At 32.9% G+C, this 23827-nt stretch overlaps 1 protein-coding gene across 2 annotated transcripts in view; it reads right to left on the bottom strand.

Moving 5' to 3' along the window:
* Positions 1–23827, bottom strand: part of PHIP (PHIP subunit of CUL4-Ring ligase complex) — a 132842-nt gene that overhangs the window by 62017 nt on the left and 46998 nt on the right. For both annotated transcript variants that reach the window (XM_008006417.3, XM_038002179.2), the window contains exons 8-15: positions 18799–19020; positions 18389–18489; positions 12095–12165; positions 10483–10583; positions 10350–10390; positions 9543–9641; positions 8624–8777; positions 8073–8207 (exon numbers count right to left, since the gene is read on the bottom strand). In XM_008006417.3, the coding sequence (XP_008004608.1) occupies positions 8073–8207; positions 8624–8777; positions 9543–9641; positions 10350–10390; positions 10483–10583; positions 12095–12165; positions 18389–18489; positions 18799–19020 (924 nt within the window). The remainder of the gene's footprint in view (positions 1–8072; positions 8208–8623; positions 8778–9542; positions 9642–10349; positions 10391–10482; positions 10584–12094; positions 12166–18388; positions 18490–18798; positions 19021–23827) is intronic.

Genomic DNA, 23827 nt, shown 5'->3' with positions numbered 1-23827 from the left:
CATGAGTAGTATAAACTTGTTAGGCATTTAGAGATTTATACTGAACTTTAAAGAAATTAAATGATACAAAAATTTATGAGCTAAGAGCTCTGATGAGGACAGACTCATTAAGGAAAGAATACTAATGCCTTTTCTGAGGGAGGGTACTATATACAAGTAACGTAATTTTCGTGAAGCAGAGAGATGAATGATTAGACAGAGGAATGAGATTGAAGACCCAAGACATCTCTCCATCAGTAATAGGTAAATCACCTACTCTCTGTGGAATGATGGAGATAAATGATCACTAGAGTCCAGTTCTAAAATCCTACCATCTGAGGTTCGGAAAGGTATGTTGGAAAAAACTGGACAAATCCAGAGATGAAGTATATTAAAAGCAGAATGCATACTAAAATTCAGGGTCTAAATTATATCAATCATGAAGAATATATAGAGAGTGAATATGAGAAGTATACGCTTCTAGACAAAAAACCTTAACACAAAGTAGGAAGGTTAAAAACTATGGGCTATCTTAGGCAGAACCATCCTCTTCTAGAGTTATTTCAATTCTATTAGCAGGGTCAGTTTATCTTGTTCTTTTTTTTTTTTTTTTTTTTTTTTAACATATCACTGATTAAAAGCATCTTACCTAGGAAACACTCCAAAATTTAAAATTATGCATCTTTTAAAATATCCTAATTTTATGAAATGGACTCATATACCAAGAATGAAAAGAGCTGATAAATGGAATTTATGCTAAGAATAACCCTTAAGAAGTCCTTCCTTATCTATTAAAAAAACTTTTAGATTAGAGCTTGCTAACATAGGGAAAAATATGTACACTAGATACAGAAGAGACTCAGATGTATATCTGAAGTAAGTGTTGGATCCTGGCCAACATAGTGAAACCCTGTCTCTACTACAAATACAAAAACTAGCTGGGTGTGGTGGTGCTCGCCTGTAGATCCAGCTACTTGGGAGGCTGAGGCAGGCAGGGGAATTGCCTGAACCCGGGAGGCGGAGGTAGCAGCGAGTCGAGATTGTGCCACTGCACTCCAGCCTGGTGACAGGGCGAGACTCCGTCTCAAAAAAATAAATAAATAAATAAAGCATTGGCTATCTTCTCATCATTACTACAGTCATTATATAAACAAAGACGACCTTAAAAGAAACTATCCAAATTCCAACAGTTCAGGTGTTATCAAATTACTTTAAAATATTGTTACTGCATGGCTATTTTAATACTGAAAGCTCTTTAACTTACGCCAAAATAAAAAAGAAAACTGCTGGACCTGACTTGATAAAATCAGATCAGATTATTATATAAAATGAAAAATATATATATTATATAAAAGTGATTCTAAAAATCAGCTCTAGATTTTCATCAAAAGAAAAATATTACCAAAATAAGTATCTTCAAATTTAACTGCATTTTGTACCAATATTCTGATTTGTCTGGGGAGATCAGTACTATTGATCAAGCCTTCCTTGTGGTTTATTTTCTTTTGGTCTTTTTGGCATATTAGCATGGTGTGTCTTCCTTGACACACTCTCTAGGGATTGTGACCCCTTTTCCATTCTGCTAAATATATGAGTATTTCCCAAAGTTTACTTCTAAGCCTTCTGCACTTCCTTGTCCTGTCTCCATGAGGAAGTAAACTATATTCTATAGGAAACACTTCAATATTTTCTTCTTTTTACTCCTAGTCCCTCTAAGTAGTCTATCTCCAAGTGCCAGCTGGCCATTTCCACATAGGTAGTTCAACATAATAAACATTATTACAAATGAACTTAAAGAAGAAGTCAGGTCTCCCTTATGTCTTTCATATTTCCATTAATAAAACCATTGTTCTCAAGGTCACCCGGACTTAACACTCTATAAACCCATTTATTAAATCTTTCCTCCTTGTCACCCTATAGCCCAAATCCCCATATAGTCACAAAACACCAAGTCATTTATGCATTTTCTTTACAAATTTCCTACCACCTACCCTATAATTTTTCATGACTAATTAAAGTAGTTTTCCTCACATTTATTCAATTTCATACCTGAAATAGTACTACTGGCAACCAAATTATTTTTCTCTTAGCTTCTTGACCATCCTATAAAATAATTTACCAAAGTCCCCACAAGGTTCATAGGTATTTATGCCTATGAGATCATTTGAAGTCACTGACAGTTCTTCTCAATTTGTTTTTCGTCATTATTTTCAAAATCTATTGCAATAAAGCTTTCTAAATAACTATGAACATGTCTTCACATTCAGCTTTTTATAATATTCCTCCTGTTCATAAAATTCATTCTCTTTCTTACTGACTCGATTCCTATTTATCTTTCAAGGAATAGTTTCAATTCCTCCTCCTCAACAAAATGTCTCCGATCGTCCACCCTGACATGATCGTCCACCCTGACGAGAAAAGACAAAAGAAAATTGTCTTTTCTCATTTGTCATGCTACCATTTGAAATTATTTATCAGTATTTATCTCAAGGTATATTTTGTATATTTTATCTCCCCAACTTAACTGTAGTCTGACTAAAAATAAAGACCATGTCTTATTTCTCCCTTGTGGTCCTCATATTTTGTGCTTAACACAAAATAAAACACTCCAATAATAAAATACTCAAATATTTGTTAAAATATTTTCATCTGCATGTTTATATTCTATATAATTTCATATACTTTCTCTTATAACTATCAAATCTCAAATACCCTTGTGATAGTAAGTCATCGACTATGTCAAAGAATTACTACATAAAAGTAATTCACCAAATATAATGCAGTACAAGAAGCTGGAGAGACAAAGTCACATTCATGGTAACAGATTAACATGCCTTTGGTACCAAGATATATATATATATATATATATATATCTAAGAGATATAATCAAAAGAATCCTAAAACCTGAAAGAAAGTGATAATAACTAGTGTATAAGAAGACCGAAGGTACTTCCTTACCCAAAGAAGCTGAAACATAGACTGGAAGCATCAGAGAGTCCCTTTAACACAGAGAGTATAAATATAAGACATTATATCTTGTTAGATGATGATAGGAAGAAAGAAGGAAGGAAAGAAGGGAGGGAGGAAGGGAGGGAGGGAGGGATGGGAGAGGGAGAAAAGAAAAGAAAGAAAGAGAAAGAGAGAGACTCTTCTCCTGATTCATAAGAGATAACACAATATGAGATGTATCTATTTTGAGCTTCTCTTTCTCCCTTTCCTAGAGATATACAGCTACAATTACCTAAAACTATAAAGTACAGGTCACACTGAGAACATGTTAACATCAGAAGAAGTATGCATGTACAAAAATTCTGGGTGGTAGATTGGCAGCCTCTGCTCGTTTGGAACGTTGCAAGGAGAAATATATTGTTCTGGATTAGTGGACACTGGAACTTTTTTTTAAAAAAATCTCTTAAGTAAAAGAAAGGTTAAGAGAACAATTATAAAAATAAGGAAAACTTTAATCAAATAAAAACGTTTTTGGAATTTACCCATGAAACAACAAAAGTAAAGCAAAAATCAAATTCAGTAAAACTGCTTTCTATCAAGAGACATACTGTACTCTTTGATTAAAATCAAAACCAGACAGGAGGCAACAAACTACAGCTTTGAGTAACATGACAGAAATAGAAAGATATGGAAAGAGAGAGACACAGCTAGGGTTACAGAGAAAAGAAAGAGTAAGAGAAATAAAGCAAAACCGCGAGAAACATAAGAAAAGCTACTAAAAACATGGGGTCTACAAATTCAACTCCAAGCATCTTTTATTTACTATTTAATATTCAAATGGCCTCGTAGTAAGAAATGTGAAAAGTCTCTTTATCTTTTCAAATTAATTTAATATTCATTTAAACTCATAGTTAAAACTTAGCTGTCCTGTGATAATTTAATGGGGAAAAAAAGACCATAAAACAATTTATATTTAGGAACATTTAAGGTTATAATTAACTTCTAAACCTGGCGACCTCTTTCATACAAGGTCCTCAGCTTCAGTCCTGAGAGTTGCACACATTTTCAAGCTATTTCTGGGAATTATTTATCTGCCTTTTAGCATTTAATGGGAGTAGAGACTTTAGAGTCTAGAACAACTCTCATCAAAACAAAACTATTCTGATGTTTACCTCCTGCCAATGCCAAACAAATGTGGGCTAAGTTATACCCAAGTATTATAGTTTGGAATATTCTTAATATACACTACTTGCTTCAGGAAAATATCCAAATATATACTACATTTCCTCTGAATACTCAAGTTATGTAAGGACTGTTCAGTTGATTCGTAAAGAAATAACTGATAAAAGTACTTACTGAGGGCCTAGAATTTAGTTTGTTTGTTTTTAAAGAATAAAGTTGTCTCATAATTTTCTCTACAAAATTCTCTTTGGCTTCTTCTCCTATTCATTTAAAAAAGAAAACCAACAGCAACAAAAAGAACTACAAAGGCTTTTCCAATAAGGGTTTTTATAAGTTTTTAGTTAAAGATGAGACAACAGAAACGGTAGGGGGAGTACAAGCTACATGTACCGTGTGTATTCCATTTCATGCCCTATGTTAGCCTCTTTTAAAACATGATCTCACGTGTCATATACTACTTATAAGCAGCAAAAACAAACCCAGCACCCACTCCCCAACTGCTTTTATCACTGAGATCCTCTATTAGGAGGAAAGTTAGCAGTAAAAATAAGAAAAATAAACTCATCAGTTTTTCTGGAGAATACCACTTTGAAAGTTGAGAATCCATTTCAAGATTTCAGAATGAAGTAAATCATTTAAACATAAAAGAACTAAATATCTTTATCTAAATTCCCAATCTCAAACTCTTTAATTTGCTGAAAAATTTAGATGGTCCCAAAAGAAAGCACAAGAAATTTTTAAAAGTATAAGGCATGGCTTGAAACAGAAAAAAACAGAATATTTATTAGAATGATGATGATCAGTGCAATATTAAATGTTAATGTTTTATAATCTTATCATATTTAAAAATTATTAAATTTAATTACTATGCATCAGGCATTTGAAAGTTCACCTTTTCACTTGAAAGGTTTTTTAACATTACAGGATTTTTGGCTATTTCTAAAATTTCAAAAAAAGAATTTACATTTCCATAATTGCACAAGAAAATGCAGTAAAATGCTGATGAATACAAAATACTAAATTATATGTTACATGATTTCTATTATCTTTTGCAAAGATACTATAAATTTCCAATGGAAAATTCAATTATTATTCAAAAAGCAGGAGAAATATTAAAGTATTCTTAAAATGTACTTGATAAAAACCAGTATTTAAGAAATGTATACATAAAACTGTTATTCTAAAGGTATAGTCTACATTCCTTATTTTCCAGCTATAGGTGGAATGGTGAGTTTACTTATCTGTTTTATAAACTTCAGTTTTAACGGTCACATGAAATATTAATTGATCTTAACAATACTTCACATAACTTTCACCATTTCTAGTCAAAAAAGGAGTATTCCACCAGAATTATTCATCCTCTAATAGACCAAAGCACTATATATGACTAGACCCTTCACATGGTACTCAAAAAACATTTACTAAACTGAACTTGTGATTACTACTACAACTTAACATCAGGGATTAAATTTGTATGCAATCAAGTATCGTGGTATTTTAGTAACTGAAAAACTTATTGATTAGCTACATAGAGCCAAACAGCTATAATTATAGCCAAAACTCAACATTCATGATAGCAAGCAGTGAGAACACAGGCCCTCCCTCGAATTGTTTTTTATTTTCTTAATAGCAATGCTGGATGCTTTATCTTCCATTTGTCCATAAATAAAACAAGCAATGAAAATAACAAAAGAGTGAAGAGCAAAAAGAATTAGGGCAATTAGATAACTCATAAAAGACAGACAGGAAAAAAATCAAGTTAAAGAGTAAGATGTCAAAAGATCCACTCAGATTTATTACCATTATGAAAACATTTCTTCATGGACATATAACTAGCTGAGTATAGTTAAAAGTTAGCTATGCAATAACATTGACAAAAGCTCAAAAAGCCAAACATGACTAGATTTGAGTACAGCCAGAATCATGGGTTTATGCTCCAACGGTCCGCATAATAGCTGTGTGAACTCAGTAAATTTGGGCAAAGCACTTCATCTCTATAATGTACAGTTTCTCCATTCCTAAGACCAAGAGTAATAAAATCTATCTTGACCATCTTACAAGGTTTTCATGGGACCCAAAGGAGGTAAAATATGTGGGAGCATTTTGGAAACCATTAAACATCATACAAAAAATTAAAGGTAGTATCTTTATTTTAATGAGATTAACGGTGGCTCACTTTCTGTTTTTTCAAATGCAGGATATATTTTTTAGACTTCTGGTTTATGTTCTGCTCACTCTCTGCAATTCTATGAATACTATCCAATTCAATTTATTACATATATTTGTTTCTTCTGCCCTCTTTAGAGGTTTTCCTATCTCTTATCCATAAAAAGAACCAGAAAATTATCCTCATCTAATACTCTTATTTAACAATAAACAATTTCTAAGGCAGTAATGTAACCAATCCCTCAGCTAATTTTCAAAAATATCAATATATTACGGTTGACTTCTACTCCTGGTTACATTACTAATTTTTAATGGTCTAAGGGCAAATCACTTAACTCTCAAGGTACTGCAGTTTTTATATCTACTGAAAAGGTAGAATATTAGTGTGACCAACTTACCCGATAAGAGAAAATTCACCTTTATAACTGAAAAGTTAAAGCAGTATTCAATTATGAGAGAAAAGTTTCCCTCCAAACAGTCTACCAATACAATAATGCCCTTTGGAAATGCAAAACTACTAAAATGAAGCCACTAGTATATGCATAGCCCACATATTATTTTTTTTAAGCTATAAAGACAAATTGAGAAATGACTAATTTCCTTATTCAACAGATACTCCAAAAAGGAGCAAATTAGAAACACAAGGATAGAAAAGAAGAAAATATTTTTTAGTAGCATATTTACCGGTGGTTTTTAAAAAAAAATCTCAATATAATCACAAAGGAAATCCATCAATCGCTAACAAGTGCACACCAAATAATTAACACTGTTTCCCAGAAATAGAGGGTTTCACAAACCTTATTTCTTACCTAACGTACACTAAGGCACAGCCTTAAAAATAGCTAAAGTTATTTCCCTCACTAAAAAATCTGCTATTATATCTGCTTACTCACGACAGAGAAATAACTTTACTCTGATTCTCAATCAAGCATAGCATCACATCCAGTTTCTTCACAAACCATATTTCACAAATAACTGTTTTGTAAAATAATTTATTTGGCAAAATAATTCTGACCACATGTACTAATTGTATTGTTTTATGGTTCATTACTAAAGGTTTCTATAATTGGTTTTTTAAAAAAATTTAAACATGCTGAAATAGTGGAAAGAGTTTTTTTTCCTCTGTTCTTTGTTGAAAGGTATCTCTAATATACAGAAAGTAGACATAAAAAAAATATGACTACACAAACTACAGTAGTTGAGGAGACCTTTATACTTCATACAGTAAGTGGAAACACTGCTCAGTAAGTTGTATGCGACATATTAAAACACTGTAATTCAAATACTCAGCAAATTATGTTAAAATCTAAGAAACAAAATGTGGAGAGAAAGGGGTATAAACTCAAATATTTAATATACTACCACTTGATTAAAAGCAAGAAATGCCTGATTCTTTGGCTTTAATTTTAAAATCAGTGTACTTGAGTCAAATTCTATTGTGCTAGAACACTATTAAAGAAGTACAATAATACAATATATTTATAATTTCTTCATATGGTTTTCCAAATATTTTTTCTTCTCTACATTGTATCTTCATACTTGTGAATTTCCAAAGTTTCACTGCTAAAACTGTATCAGTTATCACAATATACAGGCACTGTAATATGCACAATTAATTTTCTTTTAAATTCAGCATGTCAATAAAGGTGTGAAATAAATCATTCTTTATTGATGGGAACTTAAAGTCAAAATAATGAACCAATTTTTAAATGGATTTCCTTTGTGATATGCAGAGTACCTTTGTCAAAAAGTTCCCAAATCTTTAGCAGGTATAAAATGAAGAGAATGATAATTACCATATTGAAATAAGATCGTATTTTGACTCCTCTTGCCAGATCCCACACTATCACATTCCCATCATGACCAGCAGAAAAGAGAACTCTAGGATCGAACGGGTGTGGTTCAAGAACAAATACCTCATCTTCATGACCCTGGAATATTTTTGAAGTGTCAAGGAATCATAGATATTAAAAAAGAAAGAAAAACAAACATAATGAAATACCAATATGGCACTATTTCCAGAAATGGAGTTTTAAGAAGTATTAAATTGGCAAAAATATTCAAATTTGTCATATATAAATAATAATGAAACTGAGCTAATATCATTGTCCAGGGCTTGGTGGATGGATCTTTTCATATTAAAAAAAAAACAGCAAATATCTACTATATATTTCCAAGCCAAACCTGTTTAACTGCATTATTAAAATTATTCACAGTCACTCACAAAGCAGTTACCCCAGCAAGCAAGAGATTTTAGTTAACATAAAAGACTTTATTCCTCAATGAGAATGTTTCATTCTGTAGTCAGCTTCAGTTATATCAAATAAAGATTAGAATTTTTTCTCACCATCAGGACATGAATTAGTTGACCAGTGTAAGAATTCCAAACTTTCAGAGTCATGTTATTAACTGCAGTTATAACTGTATTGTCATGTCGATCCCAAGCTACCATAGTAACCTTCATTTTTGTGATTTTATCTTCTATTCCTTGAAGGTTTTGGCTGAAAGCGAGGAAGTATTTTACACTGACTATTAAAATACTGACACAACAAAAACCAAAACATATAATCTATAATTTGTATTTATATTCACTAACATAATAATTGTCACTTAACAGTAACTGAGAAGTCTGAATCAACATGGAATGAGGGTAAAAATCCCTGCACCAAGTCAGGAAATCCATGATTTCCAGAATTCTAGCACTTCGAAGCCATTAGTAACAGATGATCTTGCATAAATATCACTGCTATAACACTATCTAGATCCAGGAATTCTGTGCCATGCTGCTCACTCTCCACCTTTTACTGTTGCTGTCATCCCCTGCTGACTGTTCTGCTTTCCCATCCATCTGAGATGACTACACACAAACACAAGTGGAGAAAAACATTAAAAGCAAAATAACAGTTACAACACGCAGTATAATTTATCTTGGCTGAAGAAACCATTGGACATAAAATATTGTCCCTCTGTGACAAATGAAACATAATATGTTCTGGTTTCTGAAAAAAATATTTAGAGTTAAAACTATTATTACAGTACTTTTATCATCCCCTTAAAAAAATTAATTCAGTAAATGTCCTCAAATATGCCAATGAATCATTTCATAAAAATCTACACTGCTCATCTCCAATTGTACCTCTAGTTATTGCAGAAAAGTAGTAATTTTAACATGATATATAATTTTATAGGCTGAGAGTCACCAACCTGCACTATAATGTACTTTAAATAATCAATATCTACAGAATATTTCAAATTTGACCTCTTACCCTGCTGGACGAGTAGCCATATCCAACAAAATGCTCTTCCATTCTCTTCGTTTAAATTGCCAAATACGTGCTGTCCCATCACGGCTCCCACTTACAAACCTATATTAAAAGGAATCAATCCCCCAAAGAGAAATCATACATGTTTTACCAAAATGCACTTTTTCCTGAGATCTCATTTAAAAAGACAGCATTCATCTTTACTTATGCAGCATTCTAGTAACTTCTGAAACTTTATGGGCTTTTTAGAATTTTATATGCAAACGTTCCAATTTTCATGGCTAGGTCACAAAAATAACATTTGCAAAAGTGATTCAAGGTCACTATGTACTACCCTAGAAATAAAATCGACATTTTCCAAGGAAAAAAAACGACGATTTTCTTCTCAATATTAAAGAATCTGACTTATTCTACTCAAGGTATTAGAAGTAGCTTTATTTCCTTTTATAACAAGAACATGGGAAAATTTATACATCATCAATAAACAGGTCTGCCTCAAATATTATACTGTGACATATTTTCAATCTATACCAAAAGCTTCTCTACATTTTGAAACATATATGGAATATACAGGGTAATTTAAAAAGCAGTTATTACTTAAAGGGTCCAAGGATACTAACATTATTACAAATAAGATATAGACATGTGCCTATGCACGTGAAGGCTTTATTCACTTTTAAGTATAACTGGTCAAGATCTTTATTTTAGGTAGGTGATCATTTCCTATACAACTTCAAAGAAAATCTGATGACTAAAATTGTCTTTATTTCATAATTTTAAAATTAGAATTAAATTAGACAAATATTTTACCTGTTACTAGTGTTGGAAAACTGGATACTGTCAACTTTGTCCTATATATAAACAAATAAAAAAGTGGGTGCTGAATATAAACTCTTAGACTCACATAAATTATACTCATCTAATTCTTTTCACCAATACTTACAGTATGAAACTCCAATTCTGATATTTTCTCTGGCTGACCTGATCCAAAAAAATAAACCCGAATAATATGATCTGTGCTTCCCGTCGCCAGAAACATTCCACCTATGAAGAATAGCAGCAATTATTTAGAAGTAAAACATAACTTCAAAATCTCTGAAAATTAGAAAATAAAATGTAAGCAAAATTACAATATATACCGAATTAATATTTTACTCCAAAACCATTCACATTTATCCTAAATATATAACACATCTAACTGGAATTTAAGAAAGAAGTTTATGAATATATCTTTAACTAGAATGAATTTTTCAATATTTCCAGAAGTAAAGCTTTGCTCAAAAAATAATTTCACTAAGTGATTATATAACCATACCATGTTAAAATTATCTGTCATCTTCACTAGAAAATATTTCTCTTGCAATTCTGTTGAAATTTTTCTCTTGTCTTATTTCCCATGTGTCAAAATCTTACCAAACTTTTAAGGTCAACTCCCTCAGTAACTTTTCTTTACAAAGTTTGCAATCAAAGGAGGCTGGTCTCTTTAGAACTCCCCTAGGACTTTGTTTTGTAGCATATTCATTCTATCTTGCATTACAGTTACTTGTATGTGCAGTGTACTCTAAGAGTAACACTCTTCCACAGTATTGAAAATAATACTTGTATATAATAAAATATTTAAGTACTTTTGCTAAATGATCTACCCACTAACTTCTTAAAAACATCAAATTGTCTTTGAAAAAGGAGTAAAAATTCAGAGTATTCTGGATGCATGTATGATGCCTATATTTGTGTGATTACTACACGGAACACTGAATCCATGGCAGTGGCACTGGACATCTAGAAATTAGAAAATGAACATGTTTGGGATATTAGTATGGCAAAAACAGACTCACTTCACCAGTTTGCTATCCCTTATCTCAGGTAATACTCCTATCCACAATTACAAAATAAGCAGAAAAAGTAAAACTGAAAATAAAGGTAGGAGGAACAGGTATTAGACACAATTTGGATCTACTCATGTTTCATTTAATTTTCTTGTCAATTTACTACAAATAACCAGGTTTTTTTTAATAACTTGTTTAAAAACAACCTAACATCCATTCAAAATGCTGCTGCATAAACACAAATCTGAATTGGAAACTTAGCACTGCTATACAATCATTTTTTAAAGTGCAAATAACAATAATATGCAGCGAATGAACTGATAAAGATGTACAAATATGAATCAAATGTATTTTACTTAACTATAGAATACCTTCAAAATCCATGAAAACATAAACCTGATTTAAAATACTGTTCTTCCAATGAAACAAGTATTTAAACATTCATTCTTTAACAGGGTCGATTTTGAAACTATTTATTCTCTCCTACTAGAACATTATAGTCTTCTTAAAGAAAAACATTAGTCATGTGATTCTATAAACTAAACTCTTGCATAACTGAAATACTTCTAAGCTAGTTTATATGATTCTTGGTTATTCACTAGCTCTGGCATATGTATAAGAACATGATTTATAATACAACAGTAAATATTTTCCTAAATATTATGCGCTCCACTAGAAGGTTTCTAAATGAACAACTTTAAGTGGAAAATTAGAATGGGGGAAACTTACCAGCACTAAAAGAAGAACAGATCATTTGAACTCCAGGCCGAGGGCGCTCTGTAAATTTTGCAGGTCTTGGGCTGTAATACAAAAAATAAACAATTAAAAAAATCCTAAAGGAACCAGTAGCACCAGAAATAATCTGTTTCAAAAAATAATCCCAGAAGGGCAAAATTAAGTAAGAAGCAACAGATGGCTCCCTTCCTAAAAACAACTTAGAAATCATTATGTGTCATAAATCAGCAGATCTTGTAGAAATTCGAGATACAGATTTTGTAGGACCTCCTGATTATACAACAATACGTACATGGAACAATCCCAAAGTCACTGTCATACCAGACATGCAGTTACTAGTTACACTTACTTCTAATCAAATTTAACATGTTCTCAGTTTTTCATACAGAATAGCAACGTACAAACATGTAAGGAACAAAGCTATTCGCAAACATGAATACAGTAGCAAAATAGGTGCTGTCTGTGCCTTATGTATATCATCAATAACTAAACTTTTTCAGTATTTTACATTTTTAATTAAACTTCTCCCTTCTTTGACCTACTAATGTGATAAAACATGTCCTTTAGGACCCCAAAAAGTAGGAATATTACATTTATCCTAGTGAAAATCTGAAGATAATGTGACTCTTACATCAACTATAATGAACACTCATTCAAAATAGCAGTCTACAGAAAATAAGTTACATCAACTGTATTTATATAAATTACATAACTGTATTAGATTACATTTTATATCAGTACTACTGATATTAAATGTTTAATGTTACAGCCAACCAGTTAGAGAAAATGAAGATTGCTCTAATACATTTAACAATGTGTATGTAATGTTCCAATATACTGATTATATTTGAAGCCCTACTTACTGTACATTTTGGCATAGTTCTTCTACACTATTTGGGGAAATGCAAAAATAATTAGAGCCTTAAGCCTATATAACTTTCAGAATCTATAACAAATTTAGCAGTTTTAGTTTTGTGATCATTTACTGGAAAAAAGTATATACATGAAACATTTCTGAGCTATAGGTTGGTGCAAAAATAACTGCAATTTTTGCCATGTTTAAAAAAGTTTTTTACCATGAAAATAATGGCAAAAACTGCAGTTATTTTTGTACCAATCTAATATATATTCTGAGCAATGAGAATTACCTTTTTTTACTGACACAGAATGCAACAAAATGTTAAGAATTTAAAAAATAAGTTTGTAAATAGTTTTACATTAGTATTTACAACAACTTCTATTAATATTCACAGGCTCTAACAGCTGAGCAAAACAAATATCATTTAGAGAGACAGATATTAGAACATTCTTAAAACCTAAACGTTTATTCAGAGCAAAATTAATTGTAATTTAAGTAAATTAATCTGAATTATGAAGGCAACTAAATACATTGCTTTCATTACTATCTTAAGGATTGTAGCTCTAGATTTTTGCTAATTTTTGGTACATCTGCTCACATAAGCTCCAAGCAACCATTTACCTGAAACTCATTACAAAAATATGCAAATAGTCTTAGAGATTACCATTTTTTAAAAGATTTTTATTTTAGAAAGGAAATCAGTATATCGAAGAGATATCTGCACTCCCATGTTTGCTGTAACACTGTTCACAATAGAGAAGATTTGTGTTTTTTTTGTTTTGTTAGATAGAGTCTCACTCTGTGGCCCAGGCTGGAGTGCAGTGGCACAATCTCAGCTCATTGCAACCTCTGCCTCCCAGGTTCAAATGATTCTCCTGCCTCAACTTAAAATTTTTTAAGTTAAATTACAGCCAAATGACAACAGCAATGAAATTATATTTTAAAATATTAAATTAGTGTGACAATGTAAGTAATTATGTGTTTAATTTGTTTACTTGTTTAGGTTTACAGCAAATCAGTAAGGTTAGTTTAATGGAAAATATGCACACATAGACGATTTGGAACTTGATGGACCACCATCTGAGTCTTTGTCATTGTTAATGTTACTTATTTTTAGATACTTTTTTTAGACACTTCTCTTTACACACTGGTGAATTATTTTGATTAACCAATAAATTTAATAAAGCACTACAAGTTACTTTGTTTGTTATTGGAGACAGAGTCTCATTCTGTCACCCAGGACGAAGTGCGGTGACACTATCTCAACTCACTACAACCTCTGCCTCCCAGGTTCAAGTGATTCTCATGCCTCAGCCTCCCAAGTAGCTGGGATTACAGGTATGCACCACCATGCCCGGCTAATTCTTATATTTTTAGTAGAGACAGGAGTTTTACCATGTTGGCCAGGCTGGTCTCAAACTCCTGACCTCAGATCATCTGCCCGCCTTGGCCTCCCAAAGTGCTGGGATTACAGGCATGAGCCAACACTCCCAGCCACAAGAGCGAAGATTTGGAAGCAACCACAGGGTCCAACAACAGATGAATGAATAAAGAAAATGTGGTACTTATACACAATGGGGTACACTATTCAGCCATAAAAAAGAATGAAATCCTGTCATCTGTAACAACACAGATGGAACTGAAGGTTATTATGCTAAGTGAAATAAGGCAGGCACAGAAAGACAAACATCACATGTTCTCACTTATTTTTGGGATCTACAAATCAAAACAGTTGAATTCATGAGATAGTAGAGGATGGCTATTATAGGCTGGGAAAGGTAGTGGGAGAAAGAGGAGGGAGGTGGGGATGGTTAATGAGTACAAAACTAATAGAATGAATGAATAAGGCCTAGTATTTGATAGCACAGCAGGTGACTATAATCAACAATAGTTATACATTTTTAAATGACTAAAGGAGTATAATTGGATAGTCTGTAAAACAAAGGATAAATGCTTGAAGGGATGGATACCCTCTTTAACACCATGTGATTATTATGCATTGCATGTCTGTATCAAAAGATCTCATGTACCCCATAAATATATACATCTATGTACCCACAAAAACTAAAACTGAAAAATAAAGATTTTATATTTTTAAAGAGAAAAAACAAGTGGGTACCCATAATTTGTTTTTAGATGCATTATTTGAGGAAACATTTTTTAAAAGGGCCTTGGGCCGAGTTCAGTTTCTAGGTCTATCACTTATCAAGTGTGTGACCTTAGGCCAAGTTACCATTTCTGTACCTCAGTCTCCTCATGTGTAAAACAGGGGTAATTAACAGAACCTATCTCAGAGTTGCTGGGAGAATTAAGTAAGTGTGATTCATGTAAAGTGCTTAGTACAGTGTCCAATATGCTCAATAAATATTAGTATTTTTATGAGGTTCAACAAGTTCTAGCCAATCCTTCAATGACTAACTGCCATTTAGTTTGGCACAGTGGTTAAAAGGGGTTTCTCATATTATACCTCTAGTAGTATTTAAATCCTGGCTCCAGTACCACCTGCTAACAATGTAACCTGCTGTGCCCCAGTTTTTTCCCTTGTCTGCCCCAGAGATAATAACTGTACCTTTCTCAAAGGGTTATTTATAGGGATTGAGATAACAAATATGAAATGCTTAGTACTAGCGTGGCAGACTAAGTGCCTAATAATCACCAATAAAAATTCGTAATTATCATATTATACGCCTATTTTAGGATTCCTAGTCTCTTTACACATAAGTCTAAATATACTTGGACAGCTTCCCCCTACCCAGAGACCTCTGGGGCTGGCTTATGGTTCAATTAGCCACTTCGACTACCCATTTAAGAAACAGCATCTTTACTGGAGAGTTGGTAATATACACATACAAGTGAATATATAAAGATATTTGAGTTCCCAAAGTTGAACTGATTCATTCAACTAATGCAGATGCTGGGTTTCTAAAGTCATTTCCCCCAGATTATACAAAAGCATTATAGCTAAATACAGTTTTTGCCTTTATTAATTAAATCCTATGTGACATAAACACAGTAGAAATCTATATCCTGTCAAATTTTTGGCAGTTTTCAACTATGTGTAAATACATAAAGAGAATAGATGTTTCAAGGCTTATATCTAAAGAGCAATGGATTGTTCTTATTTTTATATTTTTAATGAGACAGGATCTTGGCCCTGTCGCCGAGGCTACAGTATAGTGGTGTGATCACAGCTCATTTCAGCCTCCAACTCCTGGGCTCAAGCAAGCCTCTCACCTCAGTCCCCTGAGTAGCTGGGACTGTAAGTGTGCACCACCATGTCTGGTGTTTGTTGTTGCTGTTGTTTGTTTGTTTGTTTGAATTTTTGTAGAGACAAGATCTTGCTCTGTTACTTAGGCTGGTTTCAAAGTTCTGAACTCAAGTGATCCTCCTTCCTTGACCTCCCAAAGTCCTGGAATTACAGGTATGAGCCACCGTGCCCAGCCACATTACTCATTCTTACGCCTGAACTCTGAATTTAAAAATTTTAAGGGACAATTTTAATACCAAATAGGAAAGAATATTACTTATAAATAACCAGAAAAAACTTTAAAGTCCAAAAATAAAAAAAATTGCTAAGCTGTATACAACAGCTCTATGGAACACAATGCAAGCTATTAAAATAAATATAAATATCTATGGTAAAATATTAAGAAAAAAACAAAATTATATATATTTTCCTAATTGTATCTATATAAAAACATTCACGGAGAAAAAATACTGTATTAAGGGTTTATATGTGATTCTACATAAAGGTTCTGAAAAAAATCACTTATATGGAAAAGCGCACTTCTCAAGCATCCAGAAACATGATATGTTATTGTACTTAGCAATATAATCCTCAAGAAGCATAAATAAGGTGTGAGCTTAATTCTGTAAAACATTTTCTGTTCCTATCCCAATTTGAACATTGCTAATCACTTTTTCTTCTCTAAAACAATAAGATAGGAAGAGAGAAAGGTATCCCAATCAGGTCCACAAGGAGGTTAAAAATATATACAAGAAAACAACAATTAACAATTAACTATTGCTATTGTCCATATACATCAGTAAAATATTTCAACTTTTATCTATTGATAAAGACTTTAAATACGAGGGATGCAACTGAAGTGAAGTCAACTTGCTTTGTCCAAAGAACCATGTTTTAAATCACAATCTTTTTTCAAACGAAGTAGTTTTATTATGTTACTCGAGCTACCATGGCCCCCAAGCTGCCATAAAAACCACTCTACAAGAATGTCCATACACATGAAATTAAAGCAGCAGGCATTGCATTACAATCATCTAAACGCTACTGTTTTTAAAATAATAAAGGCATGCATATTTTATTAAATAACTTGGGTTGGCAATTTATACATAGAAGTCAGAGATAATTATTGAGATATACTTTCTAATCTGAATGACTTTCTACCTCGAGTGGCAGAAATGGCCATTTCAACACTGTGAAATCAACTGAATACACTACTTCCTTGTTCAAAGACTACCCATGGAGCAAATACACTATTTCCTCTCCCCACTACATCTACTTAAAAGATATGGTATAGAGGCCAGGCACGGTGGCTCACGAAACTCCATCTCTACTAATAATACAAAAAACTTAGCCGGGCGTGGTGGCGGGCGCCTGTAGTCCCATCTACTTGGGAGGCTAAGGCAGGAGAATGGAGTGAACCCGGGAGGCGGAGCTTGCAGTGAGCTGAGACAGAGTGAGACTCCACCTCAAAAATAAATAAATAAACACACAAACAAAAGATATGGTATAGAAAGTATCAAAGGGCAGAAAAGTGCTCTAGTCCTGGCCTTGCCAATTTTTAAGCATTGTTTTAACTATGGGAAAGTCTTTCAACCTTTTCAGTGCCCTTAATCAAAAGATACTATCCAACCAACTTGTTTTGATAAACCAAAGTATTAACATGGGAGACTGCACAAACACAAAATGCTATTATGGGGAGGGAGGGGAATACATCTATCTACCTTGATGCAGTTTAGTGAAACCTCAATGATTCTGTCTCCCTTTGTTTTCCTAGATCTAAAATAAAATCTCAAGTTTATAGGTTCAGTAGCATCAATTATTAAAATTATTTTAAAGAACAGCATTACCAATTCTTAAGATTATGTTCTCAGCATCAAAAGCAGCTATTAAAATATACAGCACATAGAAAGGAGTGGTAATAAAATAGGTAAATTCTGAAGGAAAGAGCTATGATTAGGATAAAGAGAAAAAAAAAATGTGAACATGAGAAAACTTTATTTGAAACATAGAAAAAGAGGGAGGTATAAAAACAAAACAGGTTAGTAAACAGCCAAAAGAGGATTTCTATTATTTAGTCAAGGAGAAAAAGTAAATGTATTCCCATTGTCGACTACTTCATACTTTCGCAATTCCACTCATTAAATTAAACACATTTATTCTATGAAATAAAATAGAAACTGACTTTATTTTAAGGGTTCCAGCATCCCAGAGCCAAAAACAAATAGTGCCATCTGCCCCAGTAGAAGATAGATATCTCTTTGAGCCACTGCACAATGGTGAGAACTGAAAAGACAATCACAGAAAAAATATCTTTACAAGAGTGACATAGTCCAAATAAAATCTACTTTTTGCCATACAAATAGCAACTAACAGTAACAGTTAGAAAATGGCAAGAATTTACCAAGGTTATGTTATTTAAAGTACATACATTTATAAAGAAAGCAGTCTTCATTTTAGTTGGCCTTATATACTGGATTATAAAAGTGATTATAAAAGTAACTTCTTAAAATTTAATAACCAAAAGCGACTTCATTAAATTTACTTTACATTATAACAACAACAACAAAAATGTATAGGGATTAAGACAATTACCTGTAGTGATGTAATAGATGCACTATGGCCCTGAAGAACAGCCAAAGGTGCACAGGTTCGAAGACACCAGACTCGGATCATTTTATCACAACTTCCAGCTGCTATCATGGTATTCTCATAGTTTACAGCCATGTCTGATATTTCAGCAGCATGTCCTCTTAAGGTAGCTAATAACCTCCCATCATCTGTTGCCCATATTTTCACAAGACAGTCATCAGAACCCTTAAAGTAAGAACAGATATTAATAGAATTAACCCTATACATTTTAATTCAAAATCTTAACACTAATAAATCATATCTGTTATATCCACTTCTGAACAAGTATATTTTTAAATACCAAAAAGTGTTAAATATTTGTGTTAGGAATTTTCCTCTACACAAAGCTCTTTATTAAATTAAATCACTGAAAAAGAGCACTTGTGTACTCACCAGCAAATAAGAGAAGTGGAATACTGACGATAATTAATATTTACCTTTGGTTCCCTATCTACTATCAAAGTACCCTCAATGTGGATTTCTGTAAAAGAATTTGAAATTCTGAAGTTAAAAAAAAAAAAAAAAATTATAGTTGCAAAACAAATGCAAGATACAATGGTGACTAATATTCTCTATTTTGTTTTGTAATACAAAACTAAAAGTAAGCTTGTTTGGAGCTTTTTCTCTCAGGAAGCTATGAGTTTCCTATCACCGATCTTCAGCTGAAAACATGACATCATCTATCAGAAAAAAAATTAACCTTATCTGTATGAAGTCAATAAAAATACATAAATTACTTATTTATTCTGCCATAGTAGTGTAAGTCCAGAAAGAAATTGTAAAGGATATGGAGTTTCCTATGAATACCTATATTGACAAATGAACATTCCGATTTTATATAGCCAAAATAGAGATAGAACATTCAGACTTTATTTTTTATTATAAAAATTTTAAATATATAAGAAAGTAGAAAGAATAGCGTCATTAATCACCATTTATCTACTTCCCAGATTCAAAACTTAATTTTATGCCACATTTTCTAGTCTTTAACACAAGGTTAAAAGAGAAAACACACACTCTTGCAAAATTACTGAATATTTTACAGGATACAGTTTTACTAAGGATTCATGTTAGAATGCGTAACGACCTTCCAATCTAATTCTTAAAGAAACACCTTCATATCTGACATTAGAAAGAACTCAAAAGGACCTACAGAGGCATATAATTCAGACAACTTTCTGCATCATACTGACAATAAATATAACATACAAATGTTTCCAAACACTGTATCAACAGAATATGTTAAATGCTGTATCTTAAATCAGACTTAAATCAGCCAATGCTACCTAAAACACCCCCCAATTAACTATAAAACGAGTTCTTCTGACTGAGTTCTTCATCTACAAAATAAGGAGGCTAAATTGAATTGTCTTTAAAGTTCCCTATACCTCTAAAATTAAGTGATTCATGCATTCATTTATCCCTTTGCCTTGTGATTATGTGACAACCACTAAAGACATAAGAATGAGATATAAAGACACAGTATTCTTGTCCTTGTGAAGCAAGACAGAAGAATGTAAATGTAATAATGTACTATATATTATATCGGACACATAAACACTTATATGTCCTAAGTGTTTAACCACTGTTAATCAGCAAAGATTCAAACAAGGAAACAGTCTACTTTTCCTGAGAAGATGGAGAGGTACGGTGTGGAAAGGAACCCAGAAGCGGTGATGCTTGAATAGAGTCTCATGCAAGAAGAGGCAATGTAATGTAGCAGCTTAGAGGACAGCCTCCAGGGTCAAATGTATGACTTTGGACATGTTACATATACTTCTTGTGCCTCAGATTTCTCATCTATGCCTACCTCATAGGATTGTCACAAAACTAAATGAGAGTGAAGAGATAAGACAGTGTCTGACACATGGTTACGGCTTTATCTTCTAACACTACTCTTGCTGCTGACAGTATTCATATTCTTATTACTTTAAAAAGAGCATTCCATAATGCGACTATAAACTATGGTCAAAAGCATGAAAATGTGAAACAATGTGAGTAGTTCATAGAATTGCAAGCAGCCTGCAAGGTTATTTACAGTGTGAGGTGAAGGCATACGGATGAAAAAGTAAGAAAAATTTGTGAAAGGCCTTTTACGGCTTACTAAGAAAAGTCGTGTGTAATGAGGGTCACTGAAGATATCAAACAGGTGAGTATCCGTCATATTTGTGTTTTCTAAAAATCATCCTGGCATCAGTGTGAATTAGGCTAGAAAGCAGGAGACCAGTTGAAAGTTGTTAAAAGAGCATGGTCAGGAGAGAATGAGTGGTAACACAAATTATTATAGCAAAAAAGAATAATCAAAGACGTGATTATAACAGCTGTTCGGGGAATAAAAGGGATAAGGAGCATATCACTGATTATCTGTTGAAAGTGAAGGAAGAGCTGCAGCAGACTATGACTCCCAGAAAGCTGGTCTATACCACCACCTGGCACATGGGAAACACATTAGGGATTTGCTGAGTAAAAAAATGCTTTAGGGCACTCATTCAAATTAAATTCTCTAAATTTCACAAACTGAATCAATGTGTTCACTACATTTGATTATCTTCCCAAAACTGAAGCAATATTTGGTTCTCAACTGCATTCGGTACAGAAAGAATTTTAAGTACACTACAGAAGGTGGACTATATAACAAAAGTAAAATCATGACATCATGTTATCTTCAAATACCGATACAATTCATATCATTCTTATGAATCTTTGAATGTGTTTTACATTCCACTATAAAGGTGCTTCACGTATTTTTCGTGTTAACAAATAAAAACACCAGTCTTTTGACCAAAATGTCAGTTTTAATGAAAGGAACAATGGCAATCTGTGACCTAAAATTAACCTCCAGTGACTTTCATCAATTAAAATGTAACAAGAAGTCCCACTATATTCCTACTGGGTTTATCATTTAGTTATCTTACCAATTTAGTATTGCTTGATTAAATTTGCTCTTTTTAGACAAGTGCTGAAACAAACAAAAATGCATATTCTTCCCTCTGAGTGTGTATTATCTCAATTAACCTTTCTTTTCTTCCATCAAATTGCCAGAAAGAAATTTTTGATCATCCTTTCACAAAAATCTCTCTCCATTATCCTCTTCCATGACCCACAGAAGTTTGCTGCCCCTACCCCTAATTCCACCCCCCAGGACTGCTGGAAGATTTTCAAACAGAATTCTCAGCATTCTTAAGCAATTTCTATCTTATATATCATCACTTGTGATAATTAATTCACCTTTATGGAAATTTGAAACAAAAGATAATCTGAGCACAAATTCAATAAAGCTCTTTTAAGATGACTATACAATATACAAGTACTCAAAAATAATTGACTAAAAGAACTGTAGAGGAAAAATTAAATGTATTGGGAAAAAATGTTTAAAGTACTATAAATGTGTTTTATTTTATTATTTATACACTTCTTTGTTTAGTTTGAGACAGTCTTACTCTTACCCTGGCTGGAGTACAGTGGCATGATCATGGCTCACTGTAACCTCCACCTCCCAGGTTCAAGTGGTTCTCATGCCTCAGCCTTCTGAGTAGCTGGGATTACAGATGTGCACCACTACACCCAGTTAATTTCTGTATCTTTACTAGAGATGAGGTTTCGCCCTGGTGACCAGTCTGGTCTCGAACTCCTGGCCTCAAGTAATCCACCCACCTTGGCCTCCCAAAGGGCTGGGATTACAGGCTATAAATGTGTTTTAAGTAAATGAGGAAGAATGAATTAAAAATTGATAAATATCATTATTTTTAAAAAGACCAAAACGTCTAACATAATTTGAACAGATACACTCTCTTTTCCGTAAGCCTACCTCTAGTTCCACAAATGTCACTAAGGTCAACAAGCCAAAAAGTAAGATATTATAGTCTTTCAGCCAAAGAAAAATAAAATGTTAAAGCCAAGTTACGGATATTAAAAACAACAGTATGTAAATGGTGAAAAGGGGCCATGACATAAGATACACCTCTTCTAAGGTGTACGAAGGAAAAAGAAGTAGCGAGAGATCATGTAACCTCAGCAAAAACAAAACAAAAAAAATCAGACGATTAAAAGGGAGAGGGAGAGAACAACAGAATGAACTAAAAAAGTGAAGAAAGTTTGGAAATGCAGTGAAATAAAAGCAGTAAGAAAGGTGGAAAAATTCTGCAAGCAACAATTAAAGATCTGCTAAATTGAAACAGTATGATGTTAGAAATACCTCAACTGACATAGTTTTTTTTCAGCAAAGCTCCAATACCCAGGGGAAAACAAAGTAGTCATCTCTTTTCAGTAACATCTCAATGCTGCTGGGGATTGCTGCTCGGGCTGGGAATTGGCAAATTAAGAAAACTTAAAAGTCCAAAGTATAAGTGAAAATAAGTGATTAAGCTGGAAATGTTTTACCTAAGAATGACAATTGAGTTTTAAATGCCTGTTTAAGAGTTTGTATTTAACCTGCTCAGGTAGTCACTAGGCAATTTGTTAGCAGGCAAGACATGGTCACTATAGTATTTTAGCCAGATCCTGCTAGTGTCTATGTGAGTAATAGATCTGAAGCTACAAGAAGAGGTTTAGATTAGAGATAAGAGATCTGGGTGTTATCAGTTTATACCACAGTAGTCAAAACAATGATAGCAGACGAGATTGTCAAGAGAGACCACTTAGTGTAGATTTTTATCTGGAAAACTATGAACAGGTTTTAAGAAATCCATGGGGTGGGCACAAAATTTAAAATTCTTTTTTATAATTCATTTTAAAATCAAATTATTAAGCTAGTGTTTAATCACAAAGATAAGAGAGTGGTAAATCACTTGTTTCATTTTTCTTGTTTTTTTTTTTTTTTTGAGACTAAGTCTTGCTCTGTCGCCCAGGCTGGAATACTATAGTGCAATCTCGCCTCACTGCAACCTCTGTATCCCAGGTTCAAGAGATTCTCCTGCCTCAGCCTCCCGAATAGCTGGAATTACAGGTGCCCGCCACCACAACCAGCTAATTTTTATATTTTTAGTAGAGACAG

The sequence above is a fragment of the Chlorocebus sabaeus genome, chromosome 13 (genome assembly GCF_047675955.1).
Source record: "Chlorocebus sabaeus isolate Y175 chromosome 13, mChlSab1.0.hap1, whole genome shotgun sequence".
Lineage (NCBI taxonomy): Eukaryota > Metazoa > Chordata > Mammalia > Primates > Cercopithecidae > Chlorocebus > Chlorocebus sabaeus.
This window is presented reverse-complemented; position numbering and strand designations above follow the sequence as displayed.